General features: G+C 35.4%; 1 protein-coding gene across 4 annotated transcripts in view; it reads right to left on the bottom strand.

Moving 5' to 3' along the window:
• Positions 1-431: 431 nt before the first annotated feature.
• The window catches only part of IL15 (interleukin 15), a 119,543-nt gene continuing 106,129 nt past the window's right edge, over positions 432-13,845 (bottom strand). For all 4 annotated transcript variants that reach the window (XM_008992669.6, XM_008992668.5, XM_078367845.1 and 1 more), the window contains 4 exons: positions 11,918-12,002; positions 5,989-6,033; positions 4,009-4,146; positions 432-1,217 (listed from right to left, as the gene is read on the bottom strand). In XM_008992669.6, coding sequence (XP_008990917.1) covers positions 1,107-1,217; positions 4,009-4,146; positions 5,989-6,033; positions 11,918-12,002 — 379 coding nt within the window. In that variant the 3' untranslated portion in view covers positions 432-1,106. The remainder of the gene's footprint in view (positions 1,218-4,008; positions 4,147-5,988; positions 6,034-11,917; positions 12,003-13,845) is intronic.

A 13,845-nucleotide genomic window follows, 5' to 3' on the forward strand; every position in this document is an offset into this window, starting at 1 on the left:
TTCATCTTTCTCACAATTCCATTAGAAGAAATCTTGCGAATTTTAAACAGTATAGTGCAAAAATATAGGCAATTATTTTCTGTGAGATAACAATGGCTCCAAAAAATTAACAGAATTTTTTTATTCTCTAAAATGACAAAAAGAATGTGAAAATAAAATATAAAATACCTGTACTTAGGAAAGCACGAAATATAAACACTGTCACTATTAGTTTTCGATATTCAGGGTTATCCAATCTTTTGGTTTCCCTGGGCCACACTGGAAGAAGAATTGTATTGGGCCATACTTTAAATACATTATCACTAATGACAGCTGAGGAGCTAAAAATGAGATTTATGAAAGTTTACAAAATTGTGTTGGGCAGCTTTCAAAGTCGTTCTGGGTTGCATGCAGCACACAATCCATGGGTTGGATGAACTTGCACACCATTCTACCCATCAGTAGAAGTTTATTATTCCCATCACCACCAAGATTTACTGATGCACATTAAATGCCGGGTATTGCAATTTATTTCATAACAGTTGCTTTATATATCAATACTTAAATTACAGTGTAAAGAAGATGGTTCACATATAGTTCTTCTTTTGCTTATTGATAGCAAATTCTTCCTCTGGCTGCTTTGCTTTGTAAGGAAGTCAATGAGAGCTGGCAGTCAGTGATGTCACACTGGCAGGAGTATAACAACATAGCCTTGACCTGCAGCATTGGTACCCAGCACCACCAATACATAATTCAACTATCACCCTTAAGCAGATGCTCTCTATTTTGCTCTAAGAGGAAAAATATCAGTGCAACTTCAAATGACAACACTTGTCTACATTTTTATTCAACATTTTACATTATTCCACAAATATGTACAATTTCAATAATAAATTAAAAACAAATGAGTAAAGTACATCTGAGAGAAGTTCATAGTCACTATATATTACTCAATGACATTTTTATGCCTTCATTTCTAAGACTTCATCTGATCCAAGATCCGAACATCTTCTTGACAAAAAATCTTGTTTTGACAGAACATTTGAAATGCCGAGTGTTTTGTTATGTCTAAGCAGCAGGGTGATATTTGTTAATAACAGAAACACTTTAAAAAGAATCAGTTGCAATTAAGAAGTATAGATGAACATTTGGACAATATGTACAAAACTCTGCAAAAATTCTTTAATATTTTTTTCCTCCAATTCCTCACATTCTTTGCATCCAGATTCTGTAATAGTCTGTAAAATATAAAGAAAGGATTAAATTGGCATTTATAATTAAATTAAATATAGGTTCATGGGAATATCATACCGTTTGAACCATATGGTAAGTTCTTGAGATATGAAAACGTTAGCAAATTAATAGTATATTAGGAAGAACTATGAGAAAAAAGAACAGGGAGATTTGATATGGGTTTATTTTTCCAATAATGGGTTAAGGACATTGAGAAAAATAAGCTGTGTCTATCGGACCATGGACTTCCTGCTTCCTGCTTAGAGCCCCTCAATGGTTTCTTAGCATCTGCTTCTAGCATAAAGTTCATGGCTCTCTGCATAGCACACAGGCTCTTCATAAGCTGTTCCTTACCTAATTATTTCACATATACCCAATGCCTCAATGTTATGCTCTAGGAATACTGAGCGAGCGCCTGGCCTTCCTTGCCATGCACAGCATGCTATTAGATGCCTCTCTGCCTTTGCTTTTCTCTCTTTTACATTCTTTCCAGTTTTAGCTGCTGCTATTCACACTTTAGGTACTCTTTTAGGGAGGCTTCTCTGAAATCCTGAGCTCCCAGGGCTGGACTCAACATCCCATCTTTACATCTCAGAACCCCTTGTTCAGACCTCTCTCGCAACATCTCACGTATTCTATTCATATTATGAACTTTTACTCTTTTTATACTGTAATGCTATTCTCTAAGCTGTGTACCAGAAGTGCAAAGCCAGTATGTTTGTTTCCCTAACATTTAACACAGGGCTTGACACATTGTAATCACCCACTGGTTGAACTGAGCCATTTAGGTGAATACCACAAATGGTCGTAATTCAAACACAGTCTCATGGATAACTAGAATACTCCAAATACAGCAATTAGGAATAAAGTTTTTAGAGGTCCTCTGAACCATGAAGGCTGTGCCATCGAAAATAAAAATTAGATTTTATATCCGTTAACTATTTGGAATTCAGGATCACCAACATTTATCAAGCACATCCTCTATGCCAAGCACTGTCACATTTCATAAAATGCTGTCCTATTTGATCCTGAAAATAATCATGTCGGATAGGAAGACAGAGATTTTGACTCATCTCAACTGACATAATCAACTGAAATACTTTGCATCCACATCTTCTGACTGTGCAGTCCTGCCCACACGTTCCAGCACGTATGTCACAGTCTGTCATGATGAGGGTGACTATCGACATTCATATTAAAGAGCTCATCATTTATTTTGCCATGTATCATTTGTTGCACAGCTCACTCTCTCCACCAATAAGATGGAGATAACAGCATAAGAATATTATAAACCTTAATAAGTTCATTTCACAAATATATAAAGTATTAAAAATATTTGAGACACTGTTCTGGGAATTTGGATCCAGTACTAATAAAAAACAAAGATACTTGTCCCTTTTAAGCTGAAATTCTAGTAGGGAAAAACAGACAACACTCATTAGGTAAAATATATGATATGCCAGATATGGGACATGCAGAGAAACGGACAGGGAGTACTCCAATAGAGAAGAGGTTGCACCTGTAAATAGGTAATGTCACTGAGAAGGTGACATTGAAGCAAAGACCTAAAGCAGCCTTGTATTTTTAGAAAAATGTCATGGTGTTCACTCACAGAAGCTCAGGGCCTTTGCACTGAGCTTCAGTTGTCTCTGCTTGAAAGTATGTCCTTAGATACCCTTAAGGCTCAGTTCAGTTGTCTCTGCCTGAAGGTATGACCTTAGATACCCTTAAGGCTCATTCCCTCACATCTTTGTCAAATGGCGGCTTATTAGTTGAGCCTCCCTTAAATTGGAACCCTAGGACCCCTACCCTGCCTCCTTTTTCATTGCTGGACTAACTAACTTATTACTCATGTGCTGAGTGATCGGTTTACTTCTGTTTCTCCCCTCTTTAGCAGCAGGGATTATGGGTATTTTTTCATACTGTCTCTTGAGGGCTAAAAAGTATTTTTGCAATGAACGAATTTGATTATGGCTTCTTTGTTGCAAAACTGCATTCTCTCTACTTGCTTTGGCCACTGGCGTTTTGTCATGAAAGCCATAATTCTTAGCACTCCAGGGCCTTTGCACAGCTATTCCCCAGACTATTATAGGAGTGCCTGAATTTGCTCTCCTGGAACCCTCTACTGCTCAGGTTGCCTGGGATGTCCCAGATTATACTCGAATTGTTAATATTTTCATTGTTATCCTTTTAAAGCATTTATCTTCTCATGAGATTATAGACTCTGCAGACAAACTATTTGGTTAAGAATTGTGACCCCCCATTTTACTAGGTGCATGAACTGGAGTGAGTGATCCAAGCTCTCAGTGCTACAATTTCTTCAACATTCAAATAAAAATAAAGATAACTGTCTCACAGATTTATCACGAGGATTAAATGAATTATCAATTTAAGCTCAAAGAATAGTGTCTGGCACACAGTAATAACCTAATACATGTGAGTTACAATTATTGATGATAGACACTTGAGTATGTAATGAGATTAATGTCTATCCACTGCACCTGAAAATAAACACCTCGAGGTCAATAACCTGTTTGTCTGGCTCACAGTTACAATTCTAGCACTGAAGCACACTACCTGGCATTATTCTGTTAAATGTCTGTCTACTGAATAAATCATTGAACAGTTTAGCATTGTGTGCATGCTGGAGATGGTGCCACTTTTGGATGCCACTCCACTGAAACAGACCTCCTTCTCCTGAGTGCCCCTTAGGGGGATCTTCTTGTCCATGACTGACTTCAGCAAATCAGGCCCAAAATATAAGATGCAACTCTGAGCAACTATTGGAAAACTCACCCCATTAGAAGATAAACTTCTGTTTGCTAGGATGAGAAGATTTTCTATTGTATCATTAATATTTGTATTGTTGGACTCAAGTGAAATAACTTGTAACTCCAAGAGAAAGCACTTCATTGCTGTTACTTTGCACCTGGGCTAAAAATAAAAGTTATAAAGAACAATTAAATTTTTTTCTGACTATTCGTTTTCACACTGATGTAATTTTGATTTTTAAAAAGTCAATCCAAATATTTCATAAAGAGACACAATATTCTTAAAATATTTTGCATAGGAGGCAGCTTTTTTTTCTTTTGGCTTTAAAATCAAAACCAAAACAAACCAAGACATAATCAGGAAGGATGGCAATATTGAACAGAGTAACATGAAACTAGAAAATGTGGACACTGTGGCCAATTCTTCTCACTGAGCAGATTTCCCCTGTGGAAAGGGTAATAATACTGGCCTTAGGCTCAGAAAGCATCAATATAGACAGTGCTTTTGCAAGAATCTTTAGAAACAAATTGTGTTGTTAACATTTTAAATAGTGGTAGCTGCTAATTACACTATTCTTTCAAGTTCCAAAGTTCCATAGGGAGAAAAGTAATTCCAGTAAATTTACTCAAAAAAATCAAAGCAGGATTAGTGTCCACTCATAGGGTGACCAAATCAGAAAAAGATCTCTTAGGAACCACAAAAATACATTTTCCACAACATTTACTTTGACAAGAACTTAAAAGAAAGGAAACACTTAAGGAATATCAGAGGATTTGATCATTATTTGACTTTGTGTCCCCAATGCCTTGCATAGTGCCTGGGAGCCTGCAGGCACTTCACAAATGCTTACTGAATGGATGAATAAATGAGGGAATGCACCCATTTGCCCAGCACTTGTAATATTGCTTAATCCCAACAGCCACTGCTTAGGGTTGAAAGGCAAATACTGTCATTATAACAGCAATAATAAAATTGAGCTTCAGAAATTTTTAGTAATTACCAAGGTAACACAAGGAAAAAGTGGTGGAGTCAGTTTCAAAATCTAAATTTGAATCTAAGGTTGTTTCTATAACCCATGGGTTGCAAAGTTATCTTCTTGCAAAAAAGCAATCTCAGGATGCTGAATTTGGTGGTTAATTGACTACTTTCCATTTTACAAAATATGCAAAGGAAAACAGAAAACACTGAAGCCAGAGGAGGAAGACAATTTCTTTGTGCAGCAGCATAACCCAATCGGTTGGTGAATATCTTTTTTCTAGGTTCTGGCTATGGCTTCTTTCCAATGCTTAGAAAGTCATCTATGTAAGAGAAGTTCTAATCGAGGAATAATGGAGAGAGGACATAGAGTTTGTTTTCCCTGAGGTGAAGTTGGGGATTCATTTCTTGGTTTAAGTAGCAATCCCAAAGGAAGGACCACTACCAGTATGACAAATCCTACATGCCTTAGGAAACGTCACTGTATTAATAAAACAAGTTCAAGATCACATTTGAATTCTAATAAGTTTCATGGATTATGATTCTTTTCTCACAAAGAGAGTAATCAGTCAGAATCTTTTTCTGACAAATGTAGATAACCATGTAAAATGCAGAATATAGATGACTTTAAGCAATTTATAGAAAATATGATTGCAGACAGTGATAAATTCCAGCACTGTAAATAACTGATATGCCGGCTACTCTTAAATTGAATCAGTTAACCCGATTTTTGCATCTAATTGCATTATGATGCAACTGCATCACAAAAACGTATAACGTATCTTGTTTGACATTGATAGAAAAGACTTAAAATATTTTGATTTGGCATCATTACAAAAATAGCATTTATGTAGCTCTCTGTCCTCAAGTACCACCTCAACAATCACTAATAAAACTCACTGATAATATATCATAGAAACACACCCAAAGTTAAGATTTAAAAACTACACATTTTAGTTGTTACAAAAATATACTTTTAAAAACTTTGATAACTAGACAAATAGCAACTTTGAAAAAAAGTACACTCACATGAATATCACTTTCCGTATATAAAGTAGCATCAATATGTATAGACTGAAAGGAAATAAAATTAGACAATATTAACAACTATGGCCTGCTTTAAATATAATGAGAACAACCTACTGAAATTGTAAGAGTAAATACAGAGAGATCTAGTGTAACCTTCAACAAGCTTCCCCCAGTGGTGATATCTTGTGTACCCTTCAACAAGCACAGTATTAGAATCAAAAAATTGACATGAATACAATGCACTCGCCTTGTTCAGATTTCACACGTTTTAAGTGCCACGGTGTGTGTGCATGCATTTGTGTGAAGTTTTATGCAATTTTATCACTTGCATAGATTCACGTCACCACCACCACAGTTAAGATACAAAATAGTTCCATCACAGCTATTCTTTCATAACCAACCTCACCTCTCTCCCCATACATACCTCATCACCACCCAATCTCTCTAGCTTCTGGCAACCACTGCTCTGTTCTCCATTCCTATAATTTTGTCATTTCAAGAATATTATGTAAATGGACTCAAATAGTATGTAACCTTCTGAAATTAGCTTTTAAAATAATTGATAGATGTTCTTATAAGCCATTTAGGTTTACAGACAAACTAGCAGAAAGTACAGAGACATACGCATCCCTTTGTCCTCAACCCCAGTTTCCCCTGCTGTTAATATCTTGTATTAGTGTGGTGTGTTTGTTGTAATTGATGAGTCACTATTGACACATTATTATGAAGTCTGTGGTCTTAAGTGTATAAGATATTAGGGCTTATTATTCGTGTTGTATGTTTTATAGGTTTTGACAAACATATAATGTCATCCCTCATCATATATTAATATTTTCACTGCTTTAAGAGTCACCTGTGCTCTGCCTAGCCATCTCTCTCTCCCTCTGAACCCCTGGCAACCACTGATCTTTCTATTGTCTCCATAGTTTAGCCTTTTCCAAAATGTCATAGTGTGAAGCCTTTTCAGATCGGTGGCCACATCTTTCACTTAACTATATGGCTTTGAAGGTTTCTCCGTTTCTTTTCATGGCTTGACAGCTTATTTCTTTTTATCACTGGATAATATTCTATTTTATGGATGTATCACAGTTTGTTTATGAAGATTGGCTTTTTTCACACATCAATACCTTGGAGATCCACCCAACTTGCGCGTATCATGAGTTTGCATCTTTTCATTGCTCTGTAGTATTCCCTGACATGATATACCACAGTTTTACCAACTGAAGCAAATTTGTTTCTGGTTTTTGGCAGTTATTAAAAAACCTCTATGAACATTCATGTATATATTTGTGTGCACAAAAGTTTTCATTTGTCTAGGATGAATGTCTGAGAGTATAATAGGTAGATTGCATGGCAAATGTATGTTTTGTTTTATAGGATGCTGCCAAACTATTTTATAGAGTGGCTGTATCATTTTACATAATCACCAGCAATGTAGAAATGATCCAGATTCTCCGCATCTTTTCCAGCATTATCACCCTCGTGTATTTATGTTCACTTAGCATCATCACTATCTTTTTATTTTGTACATGCTTATAGCTGCATGTAATAATATGTCATTGTGGTTTTAATTTGCATTATTTTCTAAACAAAATATGCCCATTTTTAGTACTTTCTCTCAAAAAAACCTGGGGAGATATATATATTTCCTTTTTCAATCTGCATGCCTTTTATTTCTTTGTTTTTCCCTCATACATTTTTTTCTCTCCTGTTTCATAATTTGGCCGAACTTCCAATATTATTGTCATGGTTTGAATGTCCCCTCCAAAATTCATGTTGAAACTTAATCCCCAATGCGGCAGTATTGACATGAGGGGCTTTAAAAGGCAATAAAATCACAAAGGCTCTGCTCTTTTCAACAGATTAGTCCACTCACGGATTAAAGTATCAATGAGTTATCAAGGAAGAGGAACTGGTAGTTTTATAAGAAGAGGAAGAGATACTTGAGCTAGCACATTATCACACTCAGCCTTTCGCCATGTGATGTTCTGCGTCACCTCTGGACTCCAAAGAGCCCCCATCAGCAGGAAAGCCCTCACCAGATGTGGCTCCTCAACCTTGCACTTTTCAGTCTCATAACCGTTAGACATAAATTCCTTTCTTATAAATTACCCATTTCAGGTATTCTGTTATAAGCAACAAAAATACTAAGACAATTATGGTAAGTAAAAGTGGGGAGAGAAGATATCCTTGTCTAGTTTCCAGTCCTACTAGAAAAGCATTCAGTCTTGCACTCACCATTAAGTATGGTAGCTCTAGGTTTTCTGCACATGTTTTGTATCAACTTGAGGCAGTTCTCCACACCTACTTTGCTAATAAATTTTATCTTCAATAGGCATTATATCAGCCTGCTAGGGCTGCCATAAGAAGTACCACAGACTGGGTGACATAAATAATATAACTTTATTTTCTCATAATTCAGGAGGCTAGAGGTCTGAAATCAGGGGACCAGCAGGCTTGGTTTCTCTGGAGTGCTGTCTCCTTGGCTTATAGATGGCCATTTTCTCCCAGTGTCTTCACATGGTTTTCCATCTCTCTGTATCTATATCTTTATCTGTTTTTCTAAAGATACCAGTCATATTGGATTAGAACCTACCCTAATGACCTCATTTTAACTGACCTTATCTCAAAATACAGTCGCATTTTGAGATACTGGCAATTAGTACCTCAACATTAAATCCAGGGGCATAGGGAGGGACAGAGTTAAGCCCATAAGAAGCATTTTATCAGATACCTTTTCTACATATGATTTCCTTCTTTAGCCTGTTGATATGGTAGATTACATTGGTTGATTTTCAAATAATTGAGCAAGACTTGCATGCCTGAAATAAGTCTCACTCAGTCATGGTGTATAATTCTTTTTATACAGTGCTGAATTTGATTTGTTAATATTTTATTGAGGATTTTAATATCTAAGTTAATGGGAGATATTTTTTGTAGTTCTCTTTTTTAGTAATGCCTTTATTTGGGTTTAGCATCAGAGTAATACTGGCCTCCTAAAACCAACTGGAAAACATTCCTTCCTCTTTTGTTTTCTAGAAAAGACTATAATTGTTAATGCTTTTCTAAATATTTGGTAGAATGTTTCAGTGTAAGCAGCAGGCTTGGAGATTCCTGTTTGGGAGCCTGTGTATGATGAATTCAATGTATTTAGTGATTATAGGAGTGTTTAGATTGTCTGTTTTATCTTCATTATGTTTTGGTAGTTTGTGGTTTCTGAAGAATTGGTCCATTTCCTCTAAGTTGTCAGATCTGTAAGCATAAAATTGCTCATAGTTTTTCTTATTATCCTTTGAGTGACTACAGATTCTATACTGATAGTCCCAAATTTCATTCCTGAGATTTGTGTCTTTTCTCTTTTTATTTTTGTCAGTCTTATTAAGGATATAACAATTTTATTTGTTTTTCAAATAACTGGTTTTATGTTTCATTATTTTTTCTATTGTTTTCTTGATTTCAATTTCATTAACTTCTGCTCTTATATTTAACATTTTATTTGTTCTGCTCATGTTGAATTTATTTTGCTCTACTTCTTATAGGTTCTTGAAGTGGTAAATTAATTTTTGATTTGATAATTCTCCTTTTTTTCTAATGTAATCATTTGATTTAAAAAATGTCCCTATCAGTATTGCTTCAGCCGCATTGCACATATCTTGATATGCTGTATTTAATTTTTTTCATTCTATGTATTTTGAATATATTTTGAAATTTATTCTTTGACCCATGGATTATATAGAGGTATAGTATTTAATTTCCAAGCATTTGGAAATTTGCCCATTGTGTTTAATTTCTTGATTTCTGGTTAGATTCCATTTTGGTTTGAGAACAAATTCTGCATGGTTTAAGTTCTGAAAAAAATTTTAAAGTTTGCTTTATGGCTCAGGATATATTCAGTCTTGATAAAAGAAAGTATATTCTGCTGTTGTTGTGTGTAGTGCTCTATGTACTATATTCAATCCTCTTGGTTGGTTATGCTATATGTTTATACCCTTTCTGATATTCTGTCTAGTATTTCTATTAGTTCCTGAGGGGGACGTGGTAAAGTTCTCAAGCATAATTGTGGATTTGTCTATTTCTTCTTTAGCCCTATTATTTTTTGCTTCACAAATTTTGAGGCTTTGTTATTTGATGTGTATACATTTAAGAACATTATGTTTTCCTCATGGATTTATTTTTTATCATTATGTAATGGCCCTCTTGATTTTAGTAACTTTATTTACTGTGAAGTCTACTTTATTTGATGTTAATATAGCCACTTTTGCTTTTTACAATTAATGTATGCATGTATATCAGTCTAGAGCTGCTGTAACAAACTACCACAAAGTGGGTGGTTTAAAACAACATAAATTTATTGATTCACAGTTTTGGAGACTGGAAGTCTGAAGTCCAGATGTTGGTAGAGCCACGTTCTTTCTGAGGGCTCTAGAGAAGAATCCTTTCTTGATTTTCCCAAGGTTATGGTGGATCCTGGCAATCCCTAACTTTCCTTGGCTTATAGTTGTATCACTCTGATCTCTTCCCTTGTCTTCACATGGCTTTCTTTCCAGGGAGTTCCTCTGTGTCCTTTCCTTTTCTAATAAAGACACTAGTCATTGGATTTAGGGCCCACCCCTCTCTGGTATGATCTCATCTTAATTTCATTTATTATATTTGCAAAGATATTATTTTAAAATAAGATTACATTTTAAGGTTCCAAGTGGATGTGAAATTTGGGGGGCACTATTCAACCCATTATGGTATGGTATATGTCTTTATCTGTTTTTTAAATTTCACCCTATATATGTCATTCTACTAGATGTGGACTGCTTACAGATAGCATAAATGGGTTTTGTTCTGTTGTCCACTCAACCAGTCTCTGTCTCTCTTACTTGGTGTATTATCATACTCTTCTACAATGCTGACCATAGGAATGCTGGATCTTTTGTTAGTATCCTCCAGACTCCAGATCACTGATGTTTTTTTTTTTTTAAAGTCAGTTGTCTCTTTAGTATTCTGTTGTCAAATTAACTATCATTCCTCTGTTATTCAGTCTGTTAATGAGCCTTTACAGTTTGTTTTGTACTTTAGTTATATTTTCAGTTCTATAATTTCTACATGGTTCCTTTCATATCTTCTATTTCTTTGTTAAGGCATTTCATTTTCCATTTGCTTCAATGGCATTTGTAATTGCTTTTTGAAGCACTTTTTATAATGTCTGCTTTCAAATCCATGTCAGACAATTCCAATATCTGATCCATTTCAATTCTGTAGTCTGTGGATTATATTTTCTCGTTAATATTGTAACTTTCCTACTTCTTGATACAATGGATGATTTTCATTTGTATCTTGGCTTTGTGTCTATTATATTAGGACACTCTGGTCCTATTTAAATCTTCTGTTTTAACGTGCAGTCAGCCCGTTTGAATTTAGCATGCAAGTTCTAACCTACTTTTTAATGCTGTGATTCCAATGACAATTTAGTTTTGAAAACTTCGTGGTGCTATTTTGGTATGCCTGGTGCCATTGAGACTTCCACTGAAGCTGGTATTAGCTGCTATGGTAAGAGCACTTCCTTAGGTCAGGTCACCTCTTTTCTCTAGGTAGGAGAAGAGGGCTTTTAGTACACAAGCAACAGCTCTTCCCTGGGTCAAGCTACTCCCCCTGCAGGTGCCCCCAAGATATCTGGTTTCTCCAGAAAGAGGAAGAGAATCCCTCACCTGTGCAGATTAGAACTTATCAGGCTGGGCCTCTTATAAATTATGTTTTTAAAGATAATTAGATTCAAAAACAGTAAGGAAAACAATCCTTTTGGAGTTTCATAAGTTCATAAATTTCTACAAAAATATTACTGTTTCTAGTGTGGTTTCCTTGAGACTGACAGAAAAACACAGAGACAGACATACTCCATATCTATTATACCAGCTATTTTATGGAAAAATTGAGTACTCACTTGAATAAGATCTTGAATTCTTCTCAAATCACTTATTACATCCACCCAGATGGCTTCTGTTTTAGGAAGTGCTGCACTAAAACAGCTGAAAGAAAAACCACAGAGCAAAGCATATTGAAAAAGCTTATTCATCTTGATGGACACTATAAGCAGAAGAGCAATCAATAATTTTTTACTCTGACCAGTGAAAAAAATCATTTTTATCCTTGCCTCTGTGCATTCAACAGCCTTGTAGCTGAACGTACACACTGAACATATAGTACAGTTTTGACATTTTATGATAACATCAGGCTTGACAAACCCAAATTAGAGAAAAGCCTAATTGGAGACATACTTTAAAATAAACTGGGTCAATTTACCACAATGACATAGAAACAGAGCCAAACATGTGGCAATGCTCAATAAATGATTATATATATATATATATATATATATATATATATATATATATTATATATATATATAATACATATATATACATACATATATACACACACACACATACAGATATATATGTATATATTTTTTAATTGTACTTTAGGTTCTCGGGTACATATGCAGAACATGCAGGACTGTTGCATAGGTACACACATGGCAAAGTGGTTTGCTGCATCCATCCCCCCGTCACCTATATCTGGCATTTCTCCCCATGTTATCCCTCCCCAAACTCCACATCCCCAGCTGTCCCTCCCCCAATCCCCCCACAATAGACCCCAGTATGTGATGCTCCCCTCCCTGTGTCCATGTGTTCTTGTTGTTCAACACTCGCCTATGAGTGAGAACATGCAGTCTTTGATTTTCTGTTCTTGTGTCAGTTTGCTGAGAATGATGGTTTCCAGATTCATCTATTTCCTACAAAGGACACAAACTCATCACATTTTATGTCTGCAGAGTATTCCATGGTGTGTATGTGCCACATTTTTTTGTCCAGTCTATTGTTGGTGTGCATTTAAATGAATTACTAGTTTCCTTTAGGCAGAGATTTTATCAGACTTTTAAGTCTAATAAATAGGTAAAATTCTTAAAATAAGTAATTATTTTCATATAATGATTTTGACAGTAGATTATTTTTTGCAATATATTAAACATGCCTCTTTCATGTTGCTCACACTCTTACTTTGCTTGCAGTAGCTTTCTCCATAAACAATGTAGAATTAGCCCAGTGTAGACTGAATGATCATGTATACTTAGTCACTTTCATTAAGAAACTAACTCAGAACCACACAACTTCATGGAAACCAAACAACTGGCCTTGAATGTTGACTGGATAAACAGTGAAATGAAGGCAGAAATAAAGATGTTCTTCAAAACCAATGAGAACAAAGACACCCAGTACCAAAATCTCTGGGACACATTTAAATCAGTGTTTAGAGGGAAAGTTATAGCAATAAATGCCCACATGAGAAACCAGGAAAGATCTAAAATTGACACTCTATCATCAAAATTGAAAGAGCTAGAAGAGCAAGATAAAAAAAAAAAAAAAACCTCAAAAGTTAGCAGAAGACAAGAAATGACTAAGTTCAGAGCAGAACTGAAGGAGATAGAGACACAAAAAACCCTTCAAAACATCAATAAATCCAGAAACTGGTTTTTTGAAAAGATCAACAAAATAGACAGACCATTAGCCAGATTAATAAAAAAAGAAAAGAAAGAAGAATCAAATAGATGCGATAAAAACCGATAAAGGGATATCACCACTGATGCCACACAAATACAAACCAACATTAGAAATCACTACAAGCAACTCTATGCACATAAACCAATAAACCTGGAAGAAATGGATAAAGTCCTGGACACTTGAACCCTCACAAGCCTAAACCAGGAAGAAGTTGAAACCCTGAATAGACCAGTAACAAGGTCTGAAGTTGAGGCAGCAATTGATAGCCTACCAACCAAAAAAAGCCTAGGTCCAGATGGGTTCACACCCA

The sequence above is a fragment of the Callithrix jacchus genome, chromosome 3 (genome assembly GCF_049354715.1).
Source record: "Callithrix jacchus isolate 240 chromosome 3, calJac240_pri, whole genome shotgun sequence".
In the NCBI taxonomy this organism is placed as follows: domain Eukaryota; kingdom Metazoa; phylum Chordata; class Mammalia; order Primates; family Cebidae; genus Callithrix; species Callithrix jacchus.